The sequence below is a fragment of the Gallinula chloropus genome (genome assembly GCF_964237585.1).
Source record: "Gallinula chloropus genome assembly, contig: HAP1_SCAFFOLD_537, whole genome shotgun sequence".
Taxonomy (NCBI): Eukaryota; Metazoa; Chordata; class Aves; order Gruiformes; family Rallidae; genus Gallinula; species Gallinula chloropus.
In genome coordinates, this window is record NW_028168460.1 from 1 (window position 1) to 16760 (window position 16760).

The 16760-nt window shown below is 55.8% G+C and overlaps 1 protein-coding gene across 1 annotated transcript in view; it reads right to left on the reverse strand.

Annotated features, from left to right (window-relative positions):
* Nucleotides 1-1873: 1873 nt before the first annotated feature.
* SUPT16H (SPT16 homolog, facilitates chromatin remodeling subunit) overlaps nt 1874-16760 on the reverse strand; it is a gene marked incomplete at both ends in the record, with an annotated part of 29369 nt that continues 14482 nt past the window's right edge. The window contains 8 exons of the mRNA XM_084280868.1: nt 1874-2043; nt 5354-5429; nt 7435-7547; nt 11403-11528; nt 11634-11752; nt 15558-15684; nt 15830-15965; nt 16054-16181. Of these exons, the coding sequence (XP_084136994.1) occupies nt 1874-2043; nt 5354-5429; nt 7435-7547; nt 11403-11528; nt 11634-11752; nt 15558-15684; nt 15830-15965; nt 16054-16181 (995 nt within the window). The remainder of the gene's footprint in view (nt 2044-5353; nt 5430-7434; nt 7548-11402; nt 11529-11633; nt 11753-15557; nt 15685-15829; nt 15966-16053; nt 16182-16760) is intronic.

Consider the following 16760-nt stretch of genomic DNA (forward strand, 5'->3'; position numbering starts at 1 on the left):
GGAGAAGAACCCCAAGGAGGAGAAGAACCCCAAGGAGAAGAACCTTGAGGAGGAGAATCCCAAGTTGGAGAACCCCAAGGAGAAGGAGAACCCCAAGGAGAAGAACCTTGAGGAGGAGAACCCCAAGGAGAAGAACACTGAGGAGGAGGAGAACCCCAAGAAGAAGGAGAACCTCAAGGAGAAGGAGGAAGAGGAGGAGAACCCCAAGGAGAAGGAGAACCCCAAGGTGGAGAAGAACCTCAAGGAGAACTTTGAGGAGGAGAACCCCAAGGAGGAGGAGAACCCCAAGGAGAACCTTGAGGAGGAGAACCCCAAGGAGAAGAACCCCAAGGAGGAGAACCCCAAGGAGAGAGAGGAAGAGGAGGAGAACCCCAAGGAGGAGAAGAACCCCAAGGAGAAGAACCCCAAGGAGGAGAAGAACCCCAAGGAGGAGGAGAACCTTGAGGAGGAGAAGAACCTCAAGGAGGAGAACCTCAAGGTGGAGAACTTTGAGGAGGAAGAGGAGGAGAACCCCAAGGTGGAGAACCCCAAGGTGGAGAAGAACCCCAAGGAGGAGGAGGAAGAGAATCCCAAGTTGGAGAACCCCAAGGAGGAGAAGAACCCCAAGGAGAAGAACCTTGAGGAGGAGAACCCCAAGGAGGAGAACCCCAAGGAGGAGAAGAACCCCAAGGAAAAGAACCTTGAGGAGGAGAACCCCGAGGAGGAGAACCCCAAGGAGGAGAACCCCAAGGAGGAGGAGAACCCCAAGGAGGAGAACCCCAAGGAGGAGAAGAACCCCAAGGAAAAGAACCTCAAGGAGGAGAACCCCAAGGAGGAGAACCCCAAGGAGGAGAACCCCAAGGAGGAGAACCCCAAGGAGAAAGAGGAAGAGAGGAAGAGGAGGAGAAGCCCAAGGAGGAGAAGAACCCCAAGGTGGAGAAGAACCTCAAGGAGAACCTTGAGGAGGAGAACCCCAAGAAGAAGAACCCCAAGGAGGAGAAGAACCCCAAGGAGGAGGAGAACCCCAAGGAGGAGGAGAACCTTGAGGAGGAGGAGGAGAACCCCAAGGAGGAGGAGAACCCCAAGGAGGAGAACCCCAAGGAGAAGAACCCCAAGGAGAAGAACCTCAAGGAGGAGAACCTCAAGGAGGAGAACTTTGAGGAGGAAGAGGAGGAGGACTCCAAGGAGGAGGAGGAAGAGGAGGAGAACCCCAAGGAGGAGAAGAACCCCAAGGAGGAGAACCCCAAGGAGGAGGAGAACCCCAAGGAGAAGAACCTTGAGGAGGAGAACCCCAAGGAGGAGGAGGATGAGGAGGAAGACCCTGAGGAGGCTGAGGATGAGGAGGAGGACCCCGAGGAGGCTGAGGAAGAGGAGGAGGAGGAGGAGGAAGAGGAGGAGAACCCCAAGGAGGAGAACCAAGGAGGAGAACCTCAAGGAGGAGGAGAACCTCAAGGAGAACCTTGAGGAGGAGAACCCCAAGGAGGAGATGAACCCCAAGGAGGAGAAGAACCCCAAGGAGAACCTTGAGGAGGAGAACCCCAAGGAGGAGATGAGCCCCAAGGAGGAGAAGAACCCCAAGGAGGAGAAGAACCTCAAGGAGAAGAACCTTGAGGAGGAGAATCCCAAGTTGGAGAACCCCAAGGAGAAGGAGAACCCCAAGGAGAAGGAGAACCCCAAGGAGAAGGAGGAAGAGGAGGAGGAAGAGGAGGAGAACCCCAAGGAGGAGAACCAAGGAGGAGAACCCCAAGGAGGAGAACCAAGGAGGAGAACCAAGGAGGAGAACCTCAAGGAGGAGGAGAACCCCAAGGAGGAGGAGAACCCCAAGGAGAACCTTGAGGAGAAGAACCCCAAGGAGGCTGAGGAAGAGGAGGAGGAGGAGGAAGAGGCCACCTACTTGAGCCACTCCTTGATGGGGTCGAGGGAGGCGACGGGGATGGCGTTGATCATGGTGACCTTGCGCCCGTAGTCCTTGTAGACCACCACCATGTCGAAGTTCTTCAGGTGGAACTGCACCCTCTCAAAGTGGATCAGCTCCACCTCGTCCAGGGTCACCACGAAGGGGGGCTGGGGACACCCTGGGGGTCACCCACACCGGGCCGGGGACAACCCCGAAAGGGTGGGGAGGGGGGTGGGGGAGGGGGGAGGGGGGGGTTGGGGTGGGCTGGGGGCTTCTGGGGTGGTTCATGGGGTGGGGTGGGGTCTCCTGACCTGGTTTTTGGGGTGGGGTGGGGTCTTTGGGGTGGGCTGGGGTCTTCTGACCTGGTTTCTGGGGTGGTCTGGGGTCTTCTGACCTGGTTTTTGAGGTGGGGTGGGGTCTTTGGGGTGGGGTGGGGTCTCCTGACCTGGTTTCTGGGGTGGGGAGGGGTCTCCTGACCTGGTTCATGAGGTGGGGTGGGGTCTTTGGGTTGGGCTGGGGTCTTCTGACCTGGTTTTTGAGGTGGGCTGGGGTCTTCTGACCTGGTTTCTGAGGTGGGGTGGGGTCTTTGGGGTGGGGTGGGGTCTTCTGACATGGTTTTTGGGGTGGGAAGGGGTCTCCTGACCTGGTTTCTGGGGTGGGGAGGGGTCTCCTGACCTGGTTTTTGGGGTGGGGAGGGGTCTTCTGACCTGGTTTTTGAGGTGGGCTGGGGTCTTCTGGCCTGGTTTTTGGGGTGGGCTGGGGTCTTTGGGGTGGGCTGGGGTCTTCTGACCTGGTTAACTGGGGTGGGCTGGGGTCTGTGGGGTGGGGTGGGGTCTTCTGACCTGGTTAACTGGGGTGGGCTGGGGTCTTCTGACCTGGTTCATGAGGTGGGGTGGGGTCTCTGGGGTGGGCTGGGGGCTTCTGGGATGGTTTTTGGGGTGGGATGGGGTCTTCTGGCCTGGTCTTTGAGGTGGGGTGGGGTCTTTGGGGTGGACTGGGGTCTCCTGACCTGGTTTTTGGGGTGGGGAGGGGTCTCCTGACCTGGTTTTTGAGGTGGGCTGGGGTCTTTGGGGTGGGCTGGGGTCTTCTGACCTGGTTTCTGGGGTGAGCTGGGGTCTCCTGACCTGGTTTCTGGGGTGGGGAGGGGCCTCCTGACCTCGTTTTTGAGGTGGGGTGGGGTCTTTGGGGTGGGCTGGGGTCTCCTGACCTGGTTTTCGGGGTGGGGTGGGGTCTCCTGACCTGGTTTTTGGGGTGGGCTGGGGTCTCCTGACCTGGTTTCTGAGGTGGGCTGGGGTCTTTGGGGTGGGCTGGGGTCTTCTGACCTGGTTTCTGGGGTCGGCTGGGGTCTTCTGACCTGGTTTTTAGGGTGGGCTGGGGTCTTCTGACCTGGTTTTTGAGGTGGGGTGGGGTCTTTGGGGTGGGCTGGGGTCTCCTGACCTGGTTCATGGGGTGGGCTGGGGTCTTCTGACCTGGTTTCTGGGGTGGGGAGGGGTCTCCTGACCTGGTTTCTGGGGTGGGGAGGGGTCTCCTGACCTGGTTTCTGGGGTGGGGTGGGGTCTCCTGACCTGGTTTTTGGGGTGGGGTGGGGTCTCCTGACCTGGTTTATGAGGTGGGGTGGGGTCTTTGGGGTGGGCTGGGGTCTTCTGACCTGGTCTGTGGGTGGGCTGGGGTCTCCTGACCTGGTTTTTGGGGTGGGGTGGGGTCTCCTGACCTGGTTTTTGAGGTGGGGTGGGGTCTGAGGGGTGGGCTGGGGTCTTCTAGCTTGGTCTTTGGGGTGGGGAGGGGTCTCCTGGGCTGGTTTTTGAGGTGGGGTGGGGTCTTTGGGGTGGGCTGGGGTCTTCTAGCTTAGTCTTGGGGGTGGGCTGGGGTCTTCTGACCTGGTTCATGAGGTGGGGTGGTGTCTTCTGACCTGGTTTGTGAGGTGGGCTGGGGTCTTCTGGGCTGGTTTCTGGGGTGGGCTGGGGTCTTTGGGGTGGGCTGGGGTCTTCTACCCTGGTTTCTGAGGTGGGCTGGGGTCTTTGGGGTGGGCTGGGGTCTTCTACCCTGGTTTCTGAGGTGGGCTGGGGTCTTTGGGGTGGGCTGGGGTCTTCTACCCTGGTTTCTGAGGTGGGCTGGGGTCTCCTGACCTGGTTTCTGGGGTGGGCTGGGGTCTTCTGACCTGGTTTTTGAGGTGGGGTGGGGTCTGTGGGGTGGGCTGGGGTCTCCTGACCTGGTTTTTGGGGTGGGCTGGGGTCTTCTGACCTGGTTTTTGGGGTGGGCTGGGGTCTTCTGACCTGGTTTATGAGGTGGGCTGGGGTCTTTGGGGTGGGCTGGGGTCTCCTGACCTGGTTTTTGGGGTGGGCTGGGGTCTTCTGACCTGGTTTTTGAGGTGGGGTGGGGTCTTTGGGGTGGGGTGGGGTCTCCTGACCTGGTTTCTGGGGTGGGGAGGGGTCTCCTGACCTGGTTCATGAGGTGGGGTGGGGTCTTTGGGTTGGGCTGGGGTCTTCTGACATGGTTTTTGAGGTGGGCTGGGGTCTTCTGACCTGGTTTCTGAGGTGGGGTGGGGTCTTTGGGGTGGGGTGGGGTCTCCTGACCTGGTTTTTGGGGTGGGAAGGGGTCTCCTGACCTGGTTTCTGGGGTGGGGAGGGGTCTCCTGACCTGGTTTTTGGGGTGGGGAGGGGTCTTCTGACCTGGTTTTTGAGGTGGGCTGGGGTCTTCTGGCCTGGTTTTTGGGGTGGGCTGGGGTCTTTGGGGTGGGCTGGGGTCTTCTGACCTGGTTAACTGGGGTGGGCTGGGGTCTGTGGGGTGGGGTGGGGTCTTCTGACCTGGTTTCTGGGGTGGGCTGGGGTCTTCTGACCTGGTTTGTGAGGTGGGGTGGGGTCTTTGGGGTGGGCTGGGGTCTTCTGACCTGGTTCATGAGGTGGGGTGGTGTCTTCTGACCTGGTTTGTGAGGTGGGGTGGGGTCTTCTGGGCTGGTTTCTGGAGTGGGCTGGGGTCTCCTGACCTGGTTTCTGGGGTGGGGTCTTCTGACCTGGTTTTTGAGGTGGGCTGGGGTCTTTGGGGTGGGCTGGGGTCTTCTGACCTGGTTTTTGGGGTGGGGAGGGGTCTCCTGACCTGGTTTTTAGGGTGGGCTGGGGTCTTCTGACCTGGTTTTTGAGGTGGGGTGGGGTCTTTGGGGTGGGCTGGGGTCTCCTGACCTGGTTCATGGGGTGGGCTGGGGTCTTCTGACCTGGTTTCTGGGGTGGGCTGGGGTCTCCTGACCTGGTTTCTGGGGTGGGCTGGGGTCTCCTGACCTGGTTTTTGGGGTGGGGTGGGGTCTCCTGACCTGGTTTTTGAGGTGGGGTGGGGTCTTTGGGGTGGGCTGGGGTCTTCTGACCTGGTTTTTGGGGTGGGGAGGGGTCTTCTGACCTGGTTCATGAGGTGGGCTGGGGTCTGAGGGGTGGGCTGGGGTCTCCTGGGCTGGATTTTGGGGTGGGGTCTCCTCCTGGCTGGACTTACCCACTCGGTGCAGTTGACCAGGGCGCTGCTGGTGGGCTGCAGGAGGCAGGTGCTGCGATACGGGGCCCCGTTGAACCTTTGGGGTGGGGGGGGGAAGAAAAGGGGGGGACACAACCCCAAAAAAGGGGGGAGAAGGTCAAATCCCAGCTGGAGACCCCCCCCCCCCCCCCAAAATATGGGTGGAAAACAGAAATCCCAGCTGGAGAAGGCAGAATATGGGGAGACCCCCCCCAAAAAAAACATGAGGAACCCCCCAAAAACCATGAGGAACCCCCCAAAAAACATGAGGAACCCCCCAAAAACCATGAGGAACCCCCCAAAAAACATGAGGAACCCCCCAAAAACCATGAGGAATCCCCAAAAATGGTGAGGAACCTCCATAAAACCATGAGGAACCCCCCAAAAACCATGAGGAACCCCCAAAAACCATGAGGAACCCCCCAAAACCATGAGGAACCTCCATAAAACCATGAGGAACCCCTAAAAACCATGAGGAACCCCCCAAAAACCATGAGGAACCCCCCAAAAACCATGAGGAACCTCCACAAGACGATGAAGAACCTCCATAAATCCATGAGGAACCTCCCAAAAACCATGAGGAACCCCCCAAAAACCATGAGGAACCTCCACAAGATGATGAAGAACCTCCATAAAACCATGAGGAACCCCCAAAAAACGATGAGGAACCCCCAAAAATGGTGAGGAACCTCCATAAAACCATGAGGAACCCCCAAAACCCATGAGGAACCTCCATAAAACCATGAGGAACCCCCTAAAAACCATGAGGAACCTCCATAAGACCACAAAGAGCCTCCAAAAAACCATGAGGAACCTCCACAAGATGATGAGGAACCTCCATAAAACCATGAGGAACCCCCCAAAAACCATGAGGAACCCCCACAAGATGATGAAGAACCCCCATAAGACCATGAGGAACCTCCCAAAAACCATGAGGAACCTCCATAAAACCATGAGGAACCCCCATAAGATGATGAAGAACCTCCATAAAACCATGAGGAACCCCCCAAAAACCATGACAAACCTCCATAAGACCATGAAGAACCTCCAGAAGATGATGAAGAACCTCCATAAAAGCATGAGGAACCCCCAAAAAACCATGAGAAACCCCCAAAAACCATGAGGAACCTCCAGAAGATGATGAAGAACCTCCATAAAAGCATGAGGAACCCCCAAAAAACCATGAGAAACCCCCCAAAAACCATGAGGAACCCCCCAAAACCATGAGGTACCCCCAAAAACCATGAGTAACCTCCAGAAAACCATGAGGAACCTCCATAAGATGTTGAGGAACCTCCCAAAACAATGAGGAACCCCCCAAAAACCATGAGGAACCCCCCAAAAACCATGAGGAACCCCCCAAAAACCATGAGGAACTCCCAGAAAACCATGAGGAACCTCCATAAGATGATGAAGAACCTCCATAAAACCATGAGGAACCCCCCAAAAACCATGAGGAACCCCCATAAGATGATGAGGAACCCCCAAAAACCATGAGGAACCCCCCAAAAACCATGAGGAACCCCCAGAAAACCAGGAGGAACCACCCAAAACCATGAGGAACCTCCATAAGATGATGAAGAACCTCCATAAAACCATGAGGAACCCCCAAAAAAACATGAGAAACCCCCCAAAACCATGAGGAACCTCCAGAAGATGATGAAGAACCTCCATAAAAGCATGAGGAACCCCCAAAAAACCATGAGGAACCCCCCAAAAACCATGAGGAACCCCCCAAAAACCATGAGGAACCTCCACAAGATGATGAGGAACCCCCCAAAAACATGAGGAACCCCCATAAGACGATGGAGAACCTCCATAAAACCATGAGGAACCTCCATAAGACCATGAGGAACCTCCATAAAAACATGAGGAACCCCCCAAAATCCAAGAGGAACCCCAAAAAAACCATGAGGAACCCCCAAAAACCATGAGGAACCTCCACAAGATGATGAAGATCTCCCATAAGATGATGAAGAACCTCCAGAAGACCATGAGGAACCCCCAGCCCCCCCAGCCCAGCCCCCCCAGGAGGTGTTTTTTGGGGGGTGTCCCTGACTCACCCCAGCTCCCTGAAGGGCACCTCGAACTCCAGCTCCTCCTTGGTGAGGGCCTCCACCTTCTCAATGAAGTTCTTGAAGGCCGTCTTCAGCTTGTGCCGCATCTCACGCTCCATCTGGGGGGTTTTGGGGGGCAAAGGGGACACTTTGGGGACACCTGGTCATGGGGGGACCCCATAACTACCTCCTGGAGACCCTCAAGTTCCTCTTTATCCCCAAAACAGGGTGGTGGGACCCCATAACCACCTCCTGGAGACCCTCAAGTTCCTCTCCAACCCCAAAACAGGGTGGTGGGACCCCATAACCATGTCCAGGAGATCCTCAAGATCTTCTCCAACCCCAAAACAGGGTGGTGGGACCCCATAACCACCTCCTGAAGAGCCTCAAACTCTTCTCCAACCCCATGGAGATCTTCTCCAACCCCATAACTAGATGCTGGGACCCCATAACCACCTCCTGGAGACCCTCAACCTTCTCTCCAACCCCAAAACAGGGTGGTGGGACCCCATAACTACGTCCTGGAGACCCTCAACCACCTCTCCAACCCCAGAACTCGATGGTGGGACCCCATAGCTACGTCCAGGAGACCCTCAACCACCTCTCCAACCCCAAAACTCAGTGGTGGGACCCCATAACCACGTCCTGGAGACCCTCAACCTCCTCTCCAACCCCCAAACTCGATGGTGGGACCCCATAACTATGTCCAGGAGAACCTCAACCTCCTCTCCAACCCCAAAACCATGTCCTGAAGAACCTCAAACTCTTCCCCAACCCCATGGAGATCTTCTCCAACCCCATAACTAGATGGTGGGACCCCATAACCACGTCCCGGAGACCCTCAACCCCCTCTCCAACCCCAAAACTCAGTGGTGAGACCCCATAACCACGTCCTGGAGACCCTCAAGATCTTCTCCAACCCCCAAAATCGACACTGGGACCCCGTAACTACATCATCTCATGGTGAGACCCCATAACCACGTCCTGGAGACCCTCAACCTCCTCCCCAACCCCAAAACTCAGTGGTGGGACCCCATAACTACATCCTGGAGAACCTCAACCTCCTCTCCAACCCCCAAACTCAATGGTGGGACCCCATAACCACGTCCTGGAGACCCTCAACCTCCTCTCCAACCCCATGAAGATCTTCTCCAACCCCCAAACTCGATGGTGAGACCCCGTAACCACGTCCTGAAGACCCTCAACCCCCTCTCCAACCCCAAAACAGGGTGGTGAGACCCCATAACCAGGTCCTGGAGACCCTCAAGTTCCTCTCCAACCCCAAAACAGGGTGGTGGGACCCCATAACTACGTCCAGGAGACCCTCAAGTTCCTCTTTATCCCCAAAACAGGGTGGTGGGACCCCATAACCACGTCCAGGAGACCCTCCACCTCCTCTTTAACCCCATGGAGATCTTCTCCAACCCCATAACTAGATGGTGGGACCCCATAACTACGTCCTGAAGACCCTCAAGTTCCTCTCCAACCCCAAAACAGGGTGGTGGGACCCCATAACTACGTCCAGGAGACCCTCAACCCCCTCCCCAACCCCAAAACTCAATGGTGGGACCCCATAACCACGTCCTGGAGAACCTGAACCTCTTCCCCAACCCCATAACTAGATGGTGGGACCCCATAACTACATCATCTCATGGTGGGACCCCATAACCACGTCCCGGAGACCCTCAACCTCCTCTCCAACCCCAAAACTCGATGGTGGGACCCCATAACCACGTCCCGAAGACCCTCAACCCCCTCTCCAACCCCCAAAACTCAGTGGTGGGACCCCATAACCACGTCCTGGAGACCCTCAACCGCCTATTTATCCCCAAAACTCGATGGTGGGACCCCATAACTACGTCCAGAAGAAGCTCAACCACCTCTCCAACGCCAAAACTCAGTGGTGGGACCCCATAACCACGTCCTGGAGACCCTCAAGTTCCTCTCCAACCCCAAAACAGGGTGGTGGGACCCCATAACTACGTCCTGAAGACCCTCAACCTCCTCTCCAACCCCAAAACCACATCCAGGAGACCCTCAACCTCCTCTTTATCCCCAAAACTCGATGGTGGGACCCCATAACCACGTCCTGGAGAACCTCAACCTCCTCTCCAACCCCAAAACCACGTCCCGGAGAACCTCAACCTCCTCTCCAACCCCATGGAGATCTTCTCCAACCCCATAACTAGATGCTGGGACCCCATAACCACGTCCCGGAGACCCTCAACCACCTCTCCAACCCCAAAACTCAGTGGTGGGACCCCATAACCACGTCCAGAAGAACCTCAACCTCCTCCCCAACCCCCAAACAGGGTTGTGGGACCCCATAACTACGTCCCGAAGACCCTCAACCCCCTCTCCAACCCCATAACTAGATGGTGGGACCCCATAACCACATCCAGGAGACCCTCAAGTTCCTCCCCAACCCCAAAACTCAGTGGTGGGACCCCATAACCACCTCCTGGAGAACCTGAACCTCTTCCCCAACCCCATAACTAGATGGTGGGACCCCATAACTACATCATCTCATGGTGGGACCCCATAACCACGTCCCGGAGACCCTCAACCAGCTCCCCAACCCCAAAACTCAGTGGTGGGACCCCATAACCACGTCCTGGAGACCCTCAACCTCCTCCCCAACCCCAAAACTCGATGGTGGGACCCCAAAACCACGTCCTGGAGACCCTCAACCACCTCTCCAACCCCAAAACTCAATGGTGGGACCCCATAACCACGTCCTGAAGAACCTCAACGTCCTCTTTATCCCCAAAACAGGGTGGTGGGACCCCATAACCATGTCCTGGAGACCCTCAACCTCCTCCCCAACCCCAAAACTCAGTGGTGGGACCCCATAACCACATCCAGGAGAACCTCAACCTCCTCTCCAATCCCAAAACTTGATGGTGGGACCCCATAACCACGTCCAGGAGACCCTCAACCTCCTCTTTATCCCCAAAACAGGGTGGTGGGACCCCATAACCACCTCCTGGAGAACCTCAACCTCCTCTCCAACCCCAAAACCACGTCCAGGAGAACCTCAACCTCCTGTTTATTCCCAAAACAGGGTGGTGGGACCCCATAACCACGTCCAGAAGACCCTCAACCTTCTCTCCAACCCCAAAATTTGATGGTGGGACCCCATAACTATGTCCAGGAGACCCTCAACCTCCTCTTTATCCCCAAAACTCGATGGTGGGACCCCATAACCACCTCCTGGAGAACCTGAACCTCTTCCCCAACCCCATAACTAGATGGTGGGACCCCATAACTACATCATCTCATGGTGGGACCCCATAACTATGTCCAGGAGACCCTCTAGATCCTCTCCAACCCCAAACCAGGGTGGTGGGACCCCATAACCACATCCAGGAGACCCTCAAGATCTTCTCCAACCCCCAAACTCAATGGTGGGACCCCATAACCACCTCCTGGAGAACCTGAACCTCTTCCCCAACCCCATAACTAGATGGTGGGACCCCATAACTACATCATCTCATGGTGGGACCCCATAACCACGTCCCGGAGACCCTCAACCTCCTCCCCAACCCCAAAACTCAGTGGTGGGACCCCATAACCACGTCCAGAAGACCCTCAACCTTCTCTCCAACCCCAAAACTCAGTGGTGGGACCCCATAACCACCTCCTGGAGAACCTGAACCTCTTCCCCAACCCCATAACTAGATGGTGGGACCCCATAACCACCTCCTGGAGAACCTCAACCTCCTCTCCAACCCCATGGAGATCTTCTCCAACCCCAAAACTTGATGGTGGGACCCCATAACTACGTCCAGGAGACCCACAAGTTCCTCTTTATCCCCAACACTCGATGGTGGGACCCCATAACTACATCATCTCATGGTGGGACCCCATAACCACGTCCCGAAGACCCTCAACCTCCTCCCCAACCCCAAAACAGGGTGGTGGGACCCCATAACTACATCCTGGAGGTCTTCTCCTCCTTGTCCCCCCCTGACCTGCTCGGCGTAGAGGTCGTCGCGGTCGTGCATGTGCTGGTGCTTGCCCAGGTCGGTGGTGATCTCCCCGACCTCGGTGTAGAACTGGACGTCGGTGTGACGCTTCTTCCCGAACATGATGGCGTTCTGGAGAAGACAACCCCACCTTGGGGTGGTCATTTCTGGGTGGGGGGAGGTCCCACCACCCCCCACCCACTTTTAAAAGGTGGAGAAGACCTCCCACCACCAGACCTTGAGGTGGAAGTGGAGGACGATGATCATCTCCCCGTCGCAGGGCTGGAAGACGGCGTGTTTGATGTTGTTGTAGAGGATGTCCACCTTGTCCCCGCGCACCGAGGTGAAGCGGAAGCCTGGGGTGGGGGGGAGAAGGTTCTAGAAGGTTGGGGGGACACTAAGAAGGACCTTCAGAGGTTGAGAAGGTCCTTGAGATCTTCAAACCTCATTAAGAAGGTCCTGAACCCATTCAAACCTTCTTGAGAAGGTCCTTGAGATCTTCAAACCTCCTTGAGAAGGTCCTCAACCCCTTCAAACCTCCTTGAGAAGGTCCTCAACCCCTTCAAACCTCCTTGAGAAGGTCCTCAACCCCTTCAAACCTCCTTGAGAAGGTCCTCAACCACCTCATAAACCATCTTGGGGTCTTCAAACCCTCTTGAGAAGGTCCTCAAGCACCTCAAACCCTCTTGAGAAGGTCCTTGAGATCTTCAAACCTCCTTGAGAAGGTTCTCAAGACCTTCAGACCCTCTTGAGAAGGTCCTCAAGACCTTGAAACCCTCTTGAGAAGGTCCTCAAGCACCTCAAACCCTCTTGAGAAGGTCCTTGAGATCTTCAAATCTCCTTGAGAAGGTCCTCAAGACCTTCAGACCCTCTTGAGAAGGTCCTCAAGACCTTGAAACCCTCTTGAGAAGGTCCTCAAGCACCTCCAACCCTCTTGAGAAGGTCCTTGAGATCTTCAAACCTCCTTGAGAAGGTCCTCAAGACCTTCAGACCCTCTTGAGAAGGTCCTCAAGACCTTGAAACCCTCTTGAGAAGGTCCTCAAGCACCTCAAACCCTCTTGAGAAGGTCCTCAAGCACCTCAAACCCTCTTGAGAAGGTCCTCAAGACCTTGAAACCCTCTTGAGAAGGTCCTCAAGACCTTCAGACCCTCTTGAGAAGATCCTCAACAGCCCCATAAAACAGCTTGGGGTCTTCAAACCCTCTTGAGAAGGTCCTCAACCACCTCATAAACCATCTTGGGGTCTTCAAACCCTCTTGAGAAGGTCCTCAAGCACCTCAAACCCTCTTGAGAAGATCCTCGAGATCTTCAAACACACATGAGAAGGTCCTCAAGACCTTGAAACCCTCCTGAGAAGCTCCTCAACCACCTCCAACCCTCTTGAGAAGCTCCAAAACCTCCCCAAAACCCACCTTGAGGTCTTCAAACCCTCTTGAGAAGGTCCTCAAGACCTTGAAACCCTCTTGAGAAGGTCCTCAACCAACTCAAACCCTCTTGAGAAGGTCCTTAACCACCTCATATACCATCTTGGGGTCCTCAAACCCTCTTGGGAAGGTCCTTGAGAAGCTCCTCAACCTTCTACCACCTTGTCCCCGCGCACCGAGGTGAAGCGGAAGCCTGGGGTGGGGGGGAGAAGGTTCTAGATGGTTGGGGGGACACTAAGAAGGACCTTCAGAGGTTGAGGAGGTCCTTGAGATCTTCAAACCCTGTTGAGAAGGTCCTGGAGACCTTCAGAACCTCTTGAGAAGGTCCTCAAGCACCTCAAACCTCCTTGAGAAGGTCCTTAACCACCTCAAATCCACTTGAGAAGGTCCTCAAGACCTTGAAACCCTCTTGAAAAGGTCCTCAACCACCTCCAACCCTCTTGAGAAGGTCCTCAACCACCCCATAAACCATCTTGGGGTCTTCCAACCCTCTTGAGAAGGTCCTCAAGGCCTTCAAACCCTAATGAGAAGGTCCTCAACCACCTCAAACCTCCTTGAGAAGATCCTCAAGCACCTCAAACCCTCTTGAGAAGGTCCTCAAGACCTTGAAACCCTCTTGAGAAGGTCCTTGAGACCTTCAGACCCTCTTGAGAAGGTCCTCAAGACCTTGAAACCCTCTTGAGAAGGTCCTCAACCAACTCAAACCCTCTTGAGAAGGTCCTCAACCACCTCAAACCCTCTTGAGAAGGTCCTCAAGACCTTCAAACCCTCTTGAGAAGGTCCTCAACCACCTCATAAACCATCTTGGGGTCTTCAAACCCTCTTGAGAAGGTCCTCAAGACCTTCAGACCCTCTTGGGAAGGTCCTTGAGAAGCTCCTCAACCTTCTACCACCTTGTCCCCGCGCACCGAGGTGAAGCGGAAGCCTGGGGTGGGGTGGAGGAGAAGGTTCTAGAAGGTTGGGGGGACACTAAGAAGGACCTTCAGAGGTTGAGAAGGTCCTTAACCACCTCAAAACCTCTTGAGAAGGTCCTCAAGGCCTCTTGAAAAGGTCCTCAAGGCCTTCAAACCTCCTTGAGAAGATCCTAAAGCACCTCAAACCCTCCTGAGAAGGTCCTTGAGATCTTCAAACCTCCTTGAGAAGGTCCTCAACCACCTCATAAACCATCTTGGGGTCTTCAAACCCTCTTGAGAAGGTCCTCAAGCACCTCAAACCCTCCTGAGAAGCTCCTCAACCTCCCCAAAACCCACCTTGAGGTCTTCAAACCCTCTTGAAAAGGTCCTCAACCACCTCACACCCTCTTGAGAAGCTCCTCAGCCACCTGAAAACCCACCTTGAGGTCTTCAAACCCTCTTGAGAAGCTCCTCAACCACCTCCAACCCCCTTGAGAAGCTCCTCAACCACCTCCAACCCTCTTGAGAAGCTCCTCAACCACCCCAAAACCCACCTTGAGGTCTTCAAACCCTCCTGAGAAGCTCCTCAACCACCTCCAACCCTCTTGAGAAGCTCCTCAACCACCTCCAACCCTCTTGAGAAGCTCCTCAACCACCCCAAAACCCACCTTGAGGTATTCAAACCCTCTTGAGAAGCTCCTCAACTCCTCCAAACCCTCTTGAGAAGGTCCTCAACTCCTCCAAACCCTCTTGAGAAGGTCCTCAACCTCCCCAAACCCTCTTGAGAAGCTCCTCAACCACCCCAAAACCTACCTTGAGGTCTTCAAACCCTCTTGAGAAGCTCCTCAACCACCTCAAACCCTCTTGAGAAGCTCCTCAAGGCCTTCAAACCCTCCTGAGAAGCTCCTCAACCCCTCCAAAACCCACCTTGAGGTCTTCAAACCCTCTTGAGAAGGTCCTCACCCACCTCCAACCCTCTTGAGAAGGTCCTCAACCACCTCCAACCCTCTTGAGAAGCTCCTCACCCACCTCCAAACCCTCCTGAGAAGCTCCTCACCCACCCCAAAACCCACCTTGAGGTCTCCAAACCTTCTCAAGAAGCTCCTCAACCACCTCCAACCCTCTTGAGAAGCTCCTCAACCACCTCAAACCCTCTTGAGAAGGTCCTCAAGGCCTTCAAACCCTCCTGAGATGCTCCTCAACCACCTCCAACCCTCTTGAGAAGGTCCTCAACCACGTCCAACCCTCTTGAGAAGCTCCTCAAGACCTTGAAACCCTCTTGAGAAGCTCCTCAACCCCTCCAAAACCCACCTTGAGGTCTCCAAACCCTCTTGAGAAGGTCCTCAACCACCTCCAACCCTCTTGAGAAGCTCCTCAACCACGTCCAACCCTCTTGAGAAGCTCCTCAAGACCTTGAAACCCTCTTGAGAAGCTCCTCAACCCCTCCAAAACCCACCTTGAGGTCTTCAGACCCTCTTGAGAAGGTCCTCAAGACCTTGAAACCCTCTTCAGAAAGTCCTCAACCACCTCAAACCCTCTTGAGAAGGTCCTCAACCCCTCCAAACCCACCTTGAGTTCTCCAAACCCTCCTGAGAAGCTCCTCACCCACCCCATAAACCATCTTGGGGTCTCAAAACCCTCTTGAGAATCTCCTCACCCACCCCAAAACCCACCTTGAGGTCTCCAACCCCTCCTGAGAAGCTCCTCACCCACCCCAAACCCCACCTTGACCTCTCCAAACCTTCTCGAGAACCTCCCCACCCCCTTCCCCGAGTTCCCAACCTCCCAGGGGGGAGAGAAGCTCCACCCACCACCCCCCTACCACCACCCCCAGGATGTCCTCACCGTTGACATGAGCCTCCAAGGACCCCTGCATCCTCTTCTGGGCGATGTTGGGCCTGATGTAGAGGTCCTTCAGCTTGGGGTTGCTACGGTTGAGGTTGATGACCAACGAGTCCTGCTTGACGATGCCCTGGAGAAGACAACCCGAGGAGAAGAGAGATTGAAGAGGTGGGATGGATCCTCCTGGTGAAGATCACCCCATTTGGGGTGGATTGAGGAGGTTTTGGGACTGGTAAGTGGTTGTTTTGAGAAGGTCTTCTCCTCCCACCACACACCTCCTTCTCCTTCTCCTCGGCTTCGCGGGTCTTGTAGCGTTTCTGCACCTCCTTGATGATCCTGAAGGCGTTTTGGAGGTTCAACGCCGGCACCGTCTGTTCTCCTGGGGTCTTCATGTTGGATGCCCTGTAGGTTCTGGAGGAGAAAAGACCCACTGGGGGTGAAGAAGACCCACCCAACCACCCCCAAAATCCCACCCCTTAAGGAGGTCCCCTCATCTCACATCTCCTTGACGAAGGTGGCTTCTGGGTTGGGGAAGATGTTGCCCTCGTTGCGCCCCAGGGCGCTGCCCGGGCAGAAGAAGTTGATGCGGAGGTAGGTGTAGTCTCCTTCCACCGACATGCTGATGTTCTGGGAAGGAGGAGATGGGGAAGGGGTTGGAGAAGGTTTTTGGGGGGACCTTATGGGGTGGGGGAGGAGTTGGTGGGGTGGGGGAGGAGTTGGTGGGGTGGGGGGAGGAGTTGGTGGGGTGGGGGGAGGAGTTGGTGGGGTGGGGGGAGGAGTTGGTGGGGTGCCGGGGGTGGGAGGGTGAGGGAGGAGGGTGAGGGGCTGAGGGATGGAGGTTGGAAGGGTGGTGGGAGCCCAAAAGTACCTGAGGAATAAGGTTGAGGGGTGGTGGGACCCCAAAATCAAGGTTTAGGGGGTGGTGGGACCCCAAAAGTACCTGAAGAATAAGGTTGGAGGGGTGGTGGGACCCCAAAACTACCTCAAAATCAAGACTGGGGGCTGTGGGACGTCAAAGTCAAGGTTGAGGGGGTGGGGGGACCCCAAAACTACCTCAAAACCAAGACTGGGGGGTGTGGGATGTCAAAGTCAAGGTTGGAGGGGTGGTGGGACCCCAAAAGTACCTCAAAACCAAGACTAGGGGGTGGTGGGACCTCAAAATCAAGGTTGGAGGGGGTGGTGGGACCCCAAAACTACCTCAAAACC